The 13,436-nt window shown below is 52.8% G+C and overlaps 1 protein-coding gene across 1 annotated transcript; it reads left to right on the forward strand.

The window, feature by feature from the left end:
* The first annotated feature begins 71 nt into the window (after positions 1 to 71).
* Mmab (metabolism of cobalamin associated B) lies at positions 72 to 13,436 on the forward strand. Its single transcript, NM_001398937.2, is given in 9 exon segments — positions 72 to 211; positions 1,334 to 1,395; positions 5,265 to 5,358; positions 5,893 to 5,950; positions 6,704 to 6,776; positions 6,999 to 7,096; positions 7,346 to 7,410; positions 8,540 to 8,599; positions 10,988 to 13,436. Coding segments are annotated over 9 exon segments (714 nt in total). The 5' UTR covers positions 72 to 95; the 3' UTR covers positions 11,076 to 13,436.

A 13,436-nucleotide genomic window follows, 5' to 3' on the forward strand; every position in this document is an offset into this window, starting at 1 on the left:
CCATTGAGAGGTGGCGCGGCCGGCTGCGGGGCGGAGTCCTCCGCGGGCCTGGACGGGTGCCTGGTTGGGTCAGCCCTGGACGCGTTACCGTACTCATGGCTGTGTGGACCTTTGGGGGCCGCCTCGGCCTGCGCGGGCGTCTCGGCGGGTGCAGGCTGCTGTGTCCCCGTTTCCAGAGCTTTGGCCCTCAGGGTGGGGAAGACGGGGACAGGTGAGTTTCAGGCTGGGAGAGTAACTCAACACGAGGTGTGAGGAGAATAGTTATTTTGTTTCCGTGGGCATGTCACACTGATGACGTGTTCTCTGTGGCCTGACGTCATCGGGGTCAGCATGGCGTCAGAGGTCAGGATTTCCTGCACAAGTTTTAAGGCAGTCCAGCAGGAGTCAGTCGGGGCAGGGGATGTCTTTGTGGGTTTTGTCCAGCCTCCCAGGCAGTTTATTTGGATTACAATTAAGATACCAGGAAGACATGGTAACACTTTGAAACTTGCATCAGGATTTACAGATTACCATGAGCTCATAATCAACATTTCCGCTCCAGTCCTCTGACTTTCCAACAACCTTGAGAATTCACATTTTACTTTTAAGCTATACATCTAAGCTGTGCACTGTTTGAAAATGGAAGACTCCTGAGGGCTCTGGAGCAAGAACTGGGGATGTGGCCTGGTGGTACACTGTTTGCCTAGCTTGCCTAAAGGCTAGGGTTCAGGCTCAGGCCTCAAAAAAAAAAAAGTTTTTAAGTGAAAACAGCATTTTTGAAATTCCATTTTGACAGTGCCTTGACACTCAACACCTTAGAAAATGCAAGTGGCCTGGTTTTCTTTCCCCAAGAAGCCCTAACTTTGTGGTAGAGGGTTGGGGTTAGGGTAGACGAGAAGCAAGAGTTTGGGGAGGCTAATGGTCCAGGTCAGGTTTACAGTAGAAGAGTTTTGGATGTGAATCCCAGCCCAGTCTCTTCCTGGAGATCTAGGAGGCTGAATCTTTGTGGGCTCCAGTTTCCTCAAAGGAGAAGCTGAAGAGCAGTTCGAGGAGCTAGTGACTTTAGTCCACTGTGGAGCGTGGGCTACGTGGAGTGATTGGATAGTCCTTTTAGCCAGTATTTGTGAAGCATCTTCATTGAGACATGCACTACAGCACCCACTGTAAGGGTAGAGACAGGGACAAGAAGCTGTCTAGAAGGGACAGCGGGGAAATGGCTGACAAGAGATTGCCATCCCGAAGGCGGATAAGTGCTGCCACCGAGGTTGCAGGCCGAAAGCTGGGCATCACTCGCCAAGGCGCACCCCATAAACCGTCCTCACTTAACCATGTCTCTGTGTCTGTCTCTCATCAGACCGCAGCCATCCTCGAAGGCAGCCAAGGTCCTCAAGATTTACACCAAGACAGGAGACAAAGGTAGGCCGCGTTGCAGCCTCGAGACCGGTCTGAATTTACACCGTAAATGTGAAGCCACTTGAAAAATGCACTATTAAGTGTTCAAAACAAGTTGTAAGGAAGCCGGGCATGGTGCACACTTTAACCTCAGCACTCAGGAGCTGAGGTAGGAGAGTCACAAGTTCAAGACCAGCTAGGGTGACATATCCAACTCCGGGCTACACTACATAGTACAACTCTGTCTTGAATGAAGGGAATGACACGTTTCGGGGTTGGAAGTGGTAGAGTGCCCAGCTAGTATTCTGAAGGCCCTGTGCTCAACACCAGAACCAAAAAAAAAGCTAAAAACAGTGCAGGAAAAAAAACAAAACAAGGGGGTTGGGGATTTAGCTCAGTGGTAGAGCGCTTGCCTAGGAAGCGCAAGGCCCTGGGTTTGGTCCCCAGCTCCGAAAAAAAGAACCAAAAAAAAAAACCAAAAAACAGAAAAACAAAAACAAAATAGTGCAGGACAGTGTAAGGACTCTGGGTCACGGGTGAGAGAGATGATTCAGGGGTGAGCCTATTCCGTGCTTCCCAGCACCCAGAGTGGGTGGTTCAAACCTTCCTATAACTTCACCTCTAGAGGGATCCATTGTCTCTGAGCTCTGTGAACACTTGCACTCATGTGCATATACGTACATACACAACATGCGTACACACACACACACACACACACACACACACATACACACCATATCCTCTTTCTCTGCATAGCCCTGCCTGTCTTTAAACCTCATTCAGTAGACCAGGCCTGCCTCTGACTCCCATGTGCCAGGATTAAAGGTGTGCCACCACCACCCAGCCTAAATTTAAAAAATGTAGGGGGCTGGAGAGATGGCTCAGCGGTTAGAGCACTGACTGCTCTTCCAGAGGTCCTGAGTTCAAATCCCAGCAACCCCATGGTGGCTCACAGCCATCTGTAATGGGATCTGGTGCCCTCTTCTGGTGTGTCTGAAGACAGTAACAGTGTGCTCATATGCATTAAATAAATAAATATTTAAAAAAAATAAAAAGTAAAAAATGTAAAAAGAACTTTTTAGCCTATTTGGATTAAAACATGTAGCGGTAGACTTGGTGGCCCAGACATGTCCTGGTACTCTGGAGGCAGAGGCAGGAGGATCACAATAAGTCTAAGGCCAGCCTGGACTACATAGTGAGAGCTTATCTCTAAAGAAAAGAAAAAAATTGTGTATGTATAGTGAGTATGTGTGTATGCGTGCGTGCGTGTGTGTGCGTGTGCGTGTGTGTGTGTGTGTGTGTGTGTTTGTATGCCTGGACTACATAGCAATTTCTAGGCCAGCCAGGGCCACATAGTGAGACCTTTTCTCTAAAGAAAAAAATAATGAGTGTGTATTCAGATTTGTCTGAGAGGTTATCTCTTTGGGACTTTTAAAATTGCAATTTATTGTGTGTGTGCGTGCGTGTGTGTGTGTGCGTGTGTGTGCGCGCGTGCGCATGTGCGTGTGTGTGCGCGCGTGTGTGCGCGTGCGTGTGTGCGTGTGTGTGCGTGTGCGTGTGTGTGCGTGTGTGCGTGTGTGTGCGCGCGTGTGTGCGTGCGTGTGTGCGTGTGTGTGCGTGTGTGTGCGTGTGCGCGTGTGCGTGTGTGTGCATGTGTGCGTGCATGTGTGTGTGCGTGTGTGTGCGTATGCGCGTGTGCGCGTGTGCGTGTGTGTGCGCGTGTGTGTGCGCGTGTGTGCGTGTGTGTGCGTGTGCGTGTGTGTGTGCGTGCGTGTGTGCGTGTGCGTGTGTGTGTGCGCGTGCGTGGGTCATACATGTCTATATCCCAATGCATTTGAGGTCAGAGAACAGCTTGGAGAAGATGCTTCTTTCTTCCACCATCTAGTTCCCAGGGATTAACTCGGGTCATCAGACTTGGCAGCAAGTGTCTTTACCAACTGAGCCACCTTGCTAATCCTGAAAGATTTTATCTTTGTCTGGAAGCCAGGAGAGAGATTTGATTCGTGGGAGAGGGAAATACACAAGAGTTCACATACTTTTCTTCTATTTTTTTTAATTGCCTTAATATTTATTAAATACCAGATATAATAGTGATAGAGAAATAGACAACTATGGTACCATTTTCTGAAATTTAAGACCCTTCAGATCGTTAATAGTGATTGTGTTTGGGTTATATCCTTTCATACTCAAGTACACACACACACACACAGGACATACTTACCCTCACTGAGCTGTATGCAAACAAAATGTCAGAATGTAAGTGTTTTGTCTGTCATGGGTGTGTTCCCAGAACGATGGAAAATGCTTAGAAGTGACAGGTGTCATATGGTGGTGTCAGTGCTACACCAGACAGGTTCAGGGACAGCCTCAGGTCACTCACAGATGGGGCACTGGGCTCACTATGGCCCAGCAGTGGAATCCCATAATAGCTGCTGGACAGGGTGAGGCTTATGCTGGCCGGCGCAGGGGCGGAGTCAGAGAAGGGGAGCTTCGTTCTGGATCTGACGAGGTTAGGAAGCAGGACTACTTCTGTAACTGAAGGCACTCGGTGATCTTTCTTAGAAGGTTGGAAAGACAGAGGGGTGCTGGGACTGTGACAAAGATGCATCTGCCTGGTCGCTTTTGCGTCTTTGGCTAAGACACATGACAGGAGCCAGGACACGCAGAGGTTAGATACCACAGGCGCCTTATTTCTTAAACAAGAGGCTTCGTTGGTGGTTCCTAAGCTAACAGCATGCCAGGAAGAAGAGGGATAACCTTGGTGGCAGTGACCAGAAGGATACTTCATGCTAATAGTGCGTAGACATACATGCAGATCAAACACCCACAGACAGGAAATAAAAAGAAAATAGTTTAAGTGTATCAGGGAAAAAAATCTTTAAACGTTTGCTTTACTTTGATGTGTATGAGTGTTTGCCTAAATGTGTGTTTATGCGACTCACACACGCCTGGTGCCTGTGGAGGCTGGAAGGAAGCATCAGATCCTGGAACTGGAGTTACTGAGGGTTGCAAGTTACTCTATGGGATGCTGGGACCTGAGTCTGACCTCTGCAAGAGCTGCTGGTGCCCTTAACCACAGAGCCATCCCTCCAGCTCCTGACCCACCTGATGTGGAATATATTTAATCTCAGTCAGGGGCCCCTTCCCCTCCTTGGATTATTCAATTCCCAGATAAAAGACACACCAGACCTTTAATTTATTTGTTTATATTTTTTAAAGATTTATTTATTTTATGTGTGTGAGTACACTGTTGCTGTCTTCAGACACCCCAGATGAGGGCATCAGATCTCATTACAGATGGTTGTGAGCCACCATGTGGTTGCTGGGAATTGAACTCAGGACCTCTGGAAGAACGGTCAGCGTTCTTAACCGCAGAGCCACCTCTCCAACCCAAGACCTTTAGTTTATAATCAGCCTTTATCAGCACTAAGCTGGGCAAATATCTACCCTTCATGCTGTTAGAATTTCCTTTCCTATCGATAACCCTGGATTACTACTTACTGGGCTCCATCTGGGCTGCCCTGAACTCCAAATGGCCAGACCTCATGACCATGATTTTAGGATTGTTACCCCCTGGAATCTCCTCTCTGTACCTTCCTTTCCCTCCCCCTCGTGGTTCTCCTCAGACTCCAAACCCAGGAACCCCAAGCCCCGCCTCTCTCAGTCCTGCCCAGCTATAGGCTGTAGATGTCTTTATTCACCAGTCAGGGATAACTTGGAGGGCAAGGTTACAAAGTGTCACTTGGGTCTACACGCGGACTCTCGAGTCGCTGGGGCAACCAGGTTTTAGGGGCCAGTACTGAGCAGTTCAATACAAGCAGTGTCAGACCAATACACTATACTCACCCCCCCAGAAGCCCCCAAATCTCAGTGTGCTGAATATCTTCCCCCAGGGCTTTCCAGCACCTTCACGGGAGAAAGAAGACCTAAAGACGATCAAGTATTTGAAGCTTTGGGGACCACGGATGAACTAAGCTCGGCTATTGGGTAAGTGGGCCTCGATGTAGTTAGCGCCGGGCATCAGCCGTGTGACATTCTCAGCTCTGCCGGAGGGTCCTGGAGGTTGCCCTTGATGGATCTGTGCGAGCTGTGGCTATGAGAAGTCAGGTCGAACAGATCTGCTGGTCAGCTCCGTGAGCTACAGAGTATAGGTCTGTCCCTGTCACCTAAGTGTAGGAAGTTTGTTTCCTCTTCTGTCCTACCTCACGAAGGAACTCCTCTTCATCCTTGAAAGCCCTTCCTACTGTGAGCAGGTTAACGTTGGCCTCTGGTGTGCTGTGCAGGTCTCCATCTCTTTAGGCAGACCCCAGGTTTCCTGCTCCCTGATGGAGCAACAGGACCAGCCTGCCCGTGTAGAAAGGACAGTTGACTGGGAGTAGTGACTATGATAAAGGCGCTTCAGGAAGCAGATGCCCCTGTCCACGTGTTCTCTTTGCCAGCAGGAAGAGGCAGCCATGGCTGGTGTGGCTCATTAGCACAGCTCCCAGATCACTGACAGGGACTGATTCTTCCTCGTCCTAGGTTTGCCATGGAGTTGATCACAGAAAAAGGCCACACGTTTGCCGAAGAGCTTCGGAAGGTAAAGTCAGTTTAGCCTACAAAGGGGCCTCTGTCTCTGTGGTCTGAGGTGTCACCGGCTTGCCGTGGCCTGTTGCCTCTTTGCATCACAGTAGCTAATCACTCTTAAGAACTATGCTATCCTCATCTCGGAAATAAGGACACATAATCCCCGGCGAGGTGAGGGCTGTCGCGTGAAGGGTGACTCTGCTCTCCAGGGGGTGTTCAGCAATCCTGGAGGATACCTGTGCTCTAGCTCTGAGAAAGCCCTGGTGTCAATATCCTACGTTGCCAAGGACAGCCCAGGGCCAGGGGCCACAGTCCAGGCTGAAGAACTGTGCTCAGGAGCCCGTGAGAGTCTCAGCCAGGCGGACCTGTGCCTGTTAGTGCTGCCCCATGAGATCCAATGGGATCTACTTAGCAGGGTCACTCTAGGATGTGTGGGAGGCTGAGGTCGCCCAAGCTAAACTGTAGTCTGGTTGGAGCCTACATGGGTCCCAGGAGTGACAAGTGTCCTCCCTGAGTCCTCCCACCCTGCTGACCACTGCCCACCATGGGCTCTCCTTCACTTGGTACATTTGGTCCTGTGACTCCAGCTGTCACTATAGAGAAAGAAGAATGCAGGGTGCCTCTTGGCCAGAGCTTAGCAGACCCTTTCCTCCCTCAAGCCCTGCTCAAGAGGTTTCTGGTGTTTAGAGTTAGTACAGGTGGGGGACACAGCCCAACAGGCTCAACCCGTTCCACAAACGACCTTTCTCCTCACCCTTGTTCCCAGATCCAGTGCACTCTGCAGGACGTCGGCTCCGCCCTGGCCACTCCACGTTCCTCAGCCAGGGAGGCTCACTTAAGTAATTCTCAGCCTGCTCGGGGAGTTCTTGGGGTCTTGGGGTGAGGACTGCCCCCCCCCGAGTACTGCCCACTGGGAGCCTGGACCCTAGAGCTCTCTGGCTTGGGAGAGAGGTTACCTTCAAAGCCGATGGGAGTGGGACACCCATGCAGAAGGAAGGGGCGTGTCCCGGGGGGTCTGGTGACATTTTTACATTAGTGCCCTTCTGCCCTTGACTCCTCAGAGCACACGGCTTTCCAGGAAGAACCTATCTTGGAGCTGGAACAGTGGATTGACAAGTACTCCAGCCAGCTCCCCCCACTCACGGCTTTCATTCTCCCTGTGGGTATCGAGCGTCGGGTGTGTGTGTGGGAGAGGGGGCTCAACCTGGGGGCAGCGGGGTGGGTACAGTGACAGAAACACGGGCTTGCCGATAGACCCAACTGTAGCTTTCCCCAGTAACAGAGCCACCCCCAGCACTTAGCTCCTCTCAAGGGCAGGGCCTCAGGGATATGCCTGGTAGGGCTCTGGGAGGCAGGAGACTGCCCAGTGTGGAGCAGCAGTGGCCAACACTCACACTCTCTCTTTCAGTCTGGAGGCAAGAGCAGTTCTGCCCTGCACTTCTGCCGGGCTGTGTGCCGCCGGGCTGAACGACGGTAAGGATCCCAGAGGCCCAGTCAGTAGCCTGGTCACATCTGAGCAACCGACCCTTCCCTGGGTGTCTTCATTGTGCCATGTCCTGAGTCCTGTATCTCGGAGGGGTCTGTAGTGCCGCTCAGAGGCCAAGCAGAGTTTTCCCCGCTCTGAGAGCCACAGGTTCCCTAGGGTGGGGGGCTGAGGAGGACACCATGAAAGGACCTCAAGAAGCCAGCAGAAAGCACTACGAGGGGCCCTGTGGTTGAGTGGGGGGCACCCCAGAGAATCTGTCCACCTCTCAGGGCTCCTCACAACAGCTCTGGGAGTCAGGAGCAGGTTAGAGAGATTCTGTGGCTGCTCTGGGGAGGTCTGCGGACTCTCGGATCACAAGCCTTTTTCCTTCACAAAAGACTCTTAAATCCGGACATTCCCAGATGCATCCCGGGTGACCAAAAAAACGTGTAGGCCTCCAGAGAAAAGGAGTCATTTGTTCAAAGTCACCAGCTCAACAGGGCTTGCCGTGTGAGTAGTGCAGTTTAGCTCAGCAGCGCAGACAGAGCTGGTGTCGTCGCACATTCAGTGCGGCAGACAGTCCCCGGCCGGCAGTGACCAGAAAACTCTCGGTGAAGAAACCGTGCCGAGTGGGAAGTGCCGGCAGGCAGGACTAGACATGAGACGTCTTGGGCTGCTGGCCAAGTGTATATAGTCTTGGGTAAGGCCAAACCCAGCACCCCCAAGGCTAGCTCAGGAGAGGACCAGATTGGATCAGGCAGCGCAGGAGGCCAAGTGGATGCCCACAACCAGGAGTGGGACCTCCAGGTAATTAGAATCACAACTTAGAACAAGGAGCTCCTTGGGGATTAAGGGATCAAACCCCCTCCTTCAAGGACTAGAGGTTTATAGCCCTCCCCACGAAGGAGCCCAGGCCAGCCTACCCTCAACTTGCCTGCTGTGCCTCCTCCTTTCCTGGCAAGGCCACGTCCTGTATGACCAAGGTAAGGGGGCTGGCTGAGGCAGTGGCGGGCACCCTGTCTGGTTTGTGCTTGTCAGGACTGGGTTTGAAAAGTGAGGTCAGGCGCCGGTCTGTGTCCCAGGCTCCCGTGTGTTACGCCTCGCTCTGTAACCTGACTGTGTGTTCCGTCTTCACAGCGTGGTGCCCCTCGTCCAGATGGGAGAAACGGACGCAAATGTGGCGAAGTTCTTGAACAGGTGCCTAAGTGGAGTGCCGCGGGTCTGTCTCACCACCAGGGACTCGTGTGGGGGTCATAGCATTGCACCGAGCCCTAGAGCAGCCATGACTGAGCCCCAGGCTCTGCCATGCATAGCGGAGTGTGCTGGTCCCAGGTAGCCCCATCCCACTCTGAGGTCAGGCTCTGCTTAGGAAATGCCTGTCGGAGCCAGGAGAGGCAAACGTAAAGAAAACGGTCAGGTGGTCTTAGGGTCTGCTCATGGAGACTGGTCCCAAGGGCCTCCATGATGGCCCATGGAGTCCCCCAGCCAGCGTCTCTTCCTGAAATGCTGACCTCAGGCCCCAGTCCTCTGAGCATGGCTACCGCAGGAGTGCGTGGCCCTGCACTCCCCCTCTGCCCTGCAGCCATGCTTCTGGTCTCCACTGTAACCTGGCTCAGATGGAGCCAGTGTAGGCCAGGCAGGAGCCCACGAGCTGGTGGAGGGCTTAGGGAAACATGGGGGCTGCACCCCCAGAAGCTGCCTAGCAAGACAGGAAGTGACCCTGCAACACCTAGCTATGGGGTTACCCATGTCCTGTGTTACCCCACCCTCCCACCCCAGGATATAGACTAGCTTGGATCCTCATAGAATCCTTCCTTCTGGGTGGGATGTCACCCAGGTCAAGTGAGAAATGGCTCCCTTTAAACTTAGAAGCAGCAACCCTGGGGATACCTGCTGGACCTACAGTGTTATGTGGGCCAGGGTGGGCTGTGCCTTCCCTGCAGGTTCTGGGGAGTCACCAAGAAGGCAGCACATGCTTGCCCCAGGAGCACGAGGCTCAGAAGGGCAATGGCAGGGCAGAGTCTTGTCTGACAGCCGCTCACGGGCCCCTAGAGTTAGGAGTAGAGAACCAGATGTGTGCAGAGCTGGGCTTAGGGTAGCGGGCAAGCAGGAAGGCGTGACGAAGTGACAGATGCTTGCTCTGAGCCTCCAAGGGGTCAGAGCCTCGAGAGGACCTCAGGCAGGTGTGATGTTGTCTCGAAGGCTCTCCTTTCTCTGCAGAAGGCCTCCTGCCCCGAGCCCATCACTGCTGGGTCCTAGGAAGAGCTAGGGACTAGGCCCCTGTCATGTGTGTGATGTCAGCAGTGTCTAGAGACAGTGGGGGTCAGAGTGGGTGCTGGGTGTCACTACTTAGTATACAGAGACCGAGAACGCCATTGACCAGCCTACCTGCACAGGAGAGCCCCAGCCACGAAGACGTTGGGAGTTCCAAGGTCACGACCCACCTAAGGCTTCTCTAATCGAAATGTAGCTCAGGAAGAGCAGAACCTGGAGCTGGGGCGACCTGCAGGCTCCTGGGCTGGCGCAGCTCTCCTGGGTTGGTGTACCTTTCGGGCTACTTCATTGGGTTCTATTATCTACCACCAACCCCTCGACACTAGGTAGGAGAGAAAGAAGGTTAAAGAGAATTGGGCGCAGACCTCCTCAGACTACTTCTCACTGGGTGGGGGTGTCAGGTTCCTTGGGGCAGGTCCAGTCTCTGTCATCAGGATATCTCCAACCTGCAAAACAGCAACTTGGCAGGAGCGGCGGCCACAGAGGCTCTCGGGCTTTGCCGTGTACACCCACCCTCTCCAGAGTCCCCAGAATTAAACTCTGCAGCTGTCAAAAATGACACACACATACAACATACACACAACGCACAGACACACACACACCACACACACACACAGACACACACACACAACATACACATAACACAGACACACACACAACACACACGCAACATACACACAACACAGACACAACACACACACGTACATACAACGCACACACGCAATACACACACAAACACGTACACACAACGCACACACACAGACACCCACACAACACAAACACACGCACATACAACACACACACGCAATACACACACAACACACAGACACACACACTCACACACACACACACACACACACAGAGCACGAGACGATCACAATCAGCGGCTGTGGACAAACTGAAGCAGCCTCATATCCCACACCTGGAATTACAACAAAAACATTCACTTAAGAAACCAGAGCTTGGGGTTGGGGATTTAGCTCAGTGGTAGAGCGCTTGCCTAGGAAGCGCAAGGCCCTGGGTTCAGTCCCCAGCTCCGAAAAAAAGAACCAAAAAAAAAAAAAAAAAAAAAAAAAAAAAGAAACCAGAGCGCACCACACTCCCGAATTCCAGACGCAGCGTGCCCGTTGTTGCGAGTATAGAAGCCCCTCAGGAAGTGGTGGCCTAGAGTCCCTGCCCTTCCCAACCTGGGTGTACCATAGCCTGTGCCACCGGCATTCCATTCACCCATCCTCCCTGAAAGCAGGCAGGAGCCAGCTAGCACCAGCCTGTCGTCTCACGGCCTTCCCGTTGGTTCCCTCTGCCCTCCAGACTCAGCGATTACCTCTTCACGGTAGCCAGATACGCAGCCATGAAGGAGGGCAGCCAGGAGAAAATATACAAGAAGCGTGATGTGTGAGGCGTGAAGACATGGTGGGCCAGTGGTCAGCTCCAGACAGTCGTGCTGACAGGGGAAGCGGGCATGAGCTACAGACCCAGCATCGCCTGCCTTGTGCCCCTCCCCCTGCCCTCAGGGACCTCTGAGACTCCTGGCTTATCACTTCAACTGAGTTCCAAACGGCAGGAAGGCAAGGTGCACTGGAGGCTACAAAGGGGATGGCGGGCCACTTGGATTTGAGAATGACCGTGGGGAAGGGAAGGTTTGAACTGTGTACTCGGGCTCTGTGTGTGTGTGTGTGTGTGTGTGTGTGTGTGTGTGTGTGTGTGTGTGTGTGACACACAGAGAGAGACAGAGTGTGTGCATTGCCAACTCAGGCTGTTCAAGGACTTGGGATGTACCAGAGGCCCCTGGAATGTAATTGTGATTTACCTCCGCCAATGGGGCTTTAAATGTCACATTTATAAAGGGAAGGCAGGCAGACTTGAGGAGTTTAGTCACCTCTGAGCCGCCCATCACTGCCACAGTGTCGGGGAAAGACAGCTGCAGGTCCACAGGGGCGCAACTCCGAGAATCTTCTCCATCAGGGCAGGAGGCAGGCGGTCCTCCCCGCCCCGGGCAGTGGCGGAATGCGGCCTTCAGCGTGGCACGAGCTCTCTTGTTCATGCTTCCATGAGCCACACCACGGCTGGTCTGTGCTTTCGTGAGCCACATCATGCCTGTGTTACTCCACCTGCCACCACTGCTTCCTTTCCCCTTGACGTGACATCGCAGTGACACCCGTGTCCTTGGGAAGAGGGATGTTTATGGAAGGCTGGAGGCAGCCCTGAGAACCTCATGGTAGCCAGTGACTTAGGAAGGGCAGGTCTGAGACACCCCAGGACTCAGCTCAGCGATCGTCTCTTCCCTGTGCACACCCTCCATGCGAGGTGTGGGTGGCCCGGCCCCTCTAGCTGCCTTGTTGGTCAGTCAGCAAGCCTTTGATTTCAGCCGCGCATCTTCTGGGTCCTGTGAAGGGCGGATGCCCAGCAGGGAGGGACACCCCTAGGAGGCAGTCCCTGCAAGGACACTGCAGCCACCGCGGTAGGGTAGTGAGGCACGGATTGGACAGAGTTGGTGCTGTGTGTGCAGAAACAGGAGGCACGAGCTTGGTCTGGGCCTGGCCGGGGAAGCCATGTTCCAAGAGCTTACAGCAGCCCCACCACTCTGCCTACAGCTCCAGGTCTTCCCCAAAAAGGAGAGTGTGAACTCAAGAGCATAGGAAGCCACGTCCCTAGCCTATGCCCGACTGCCTTCCAGACCCACGGCAGCATGTTGAGTGGCTCTCAAATGTCGATCCCCACCTTCAGGCTCCAGGCATTGCCCAGCCTTGTGTGTACCACCCTGGGCCTCATGGGGTGATCCCCACTACGTGCTAACAAGCTTCAAAACCTTCTTTAAATTGTACCCATTTATCACTGATCTTCACCCCTTCTCTGCTTCATAATTCAACCCTTAAAAATATAGCAGGAAGGCTTTCTCTCCTTTGAAATTTTGTAGAAAGCGCCTTTATTGAGATACAATCCACCCACCAAAAACTTCCTCCTTTTTTTTTTTTTTTTGGTTCTTTTTTTCGGAGCTGGGGGCCGAACCCAGGGCCTTGTGCTTCCTAGGTAAGCGCTCTAACCACTGAGCTAAATCCCCAGCCCCAACTTCCTCCTTTTAAATTGGACATTTCGGTGGGTTTTGGGGTATTGCCCAGTTTTTGCCACCCATACCTCACACCCAAGAAGATGCCCCCTAGTCCGGGCTCACCAGAACAGTATTCACCAGCATTTGCAGAGGTGAATGAACCCCATCTGTGATGTCCGTCCTGCCACCAGAGGGCCCAGCTTGTACTGGATCTTACCTGAGGCTCACAGTGCCGGTAGTGGGGAGTTCACGTTTCTACAGGAAAGGAAACTGAGACTCAGAACCGACCTAGGCTGTGGCCACATGACACCCCGCCACCACCGAGCCCACTGGCACTTGACAGTAGTTTTAATCACGACCTGGGCTGCGACAAGTATCGCCAGGCGCTGACAGATTGCTGTCGCATTTCTCAGCCGAGTCTCCCTTAACTGATACTTCACGGCTATTGTTAATGTGCGTTTCTCATGGAGTAATTTTCAGAGCCTGAACTTGTAGCACATCCCAATGATAAACGTCCCCGGTTCCAAGTCCCCTGTCAGCTGCAATGTCACCCTTACCTCCTCCCCAGCACCTCCCGACAGCCCATCCAGTTTTACGATCGCTCTGTCCCAGTGATCACGGCTGAACCTTTAAGAATCCGGACGCATTTCAAGTTTAATTGAATAAAATTCTTTGTATAATAAATTCCACATGAATGCTACATAAATCAGA

The sequence above is a fragment of the Rattus norvegicus genome, chromosome 12 (genome assembly GCF_021556685.1).
Source record: "Rattus norvegicus strain SHRSP/BbbUtx chromosome 12, alternate assembly SHRSP_T2T, whole genome shotgun sequence".
In the NCBI taxonomy this organism is placed as follows: domain Eukaryota; kingdom Metazoa; phylum Chordata; class Mammalia; order Rodentia; family Muridae; genus Rattus; species Rattus norvegicus.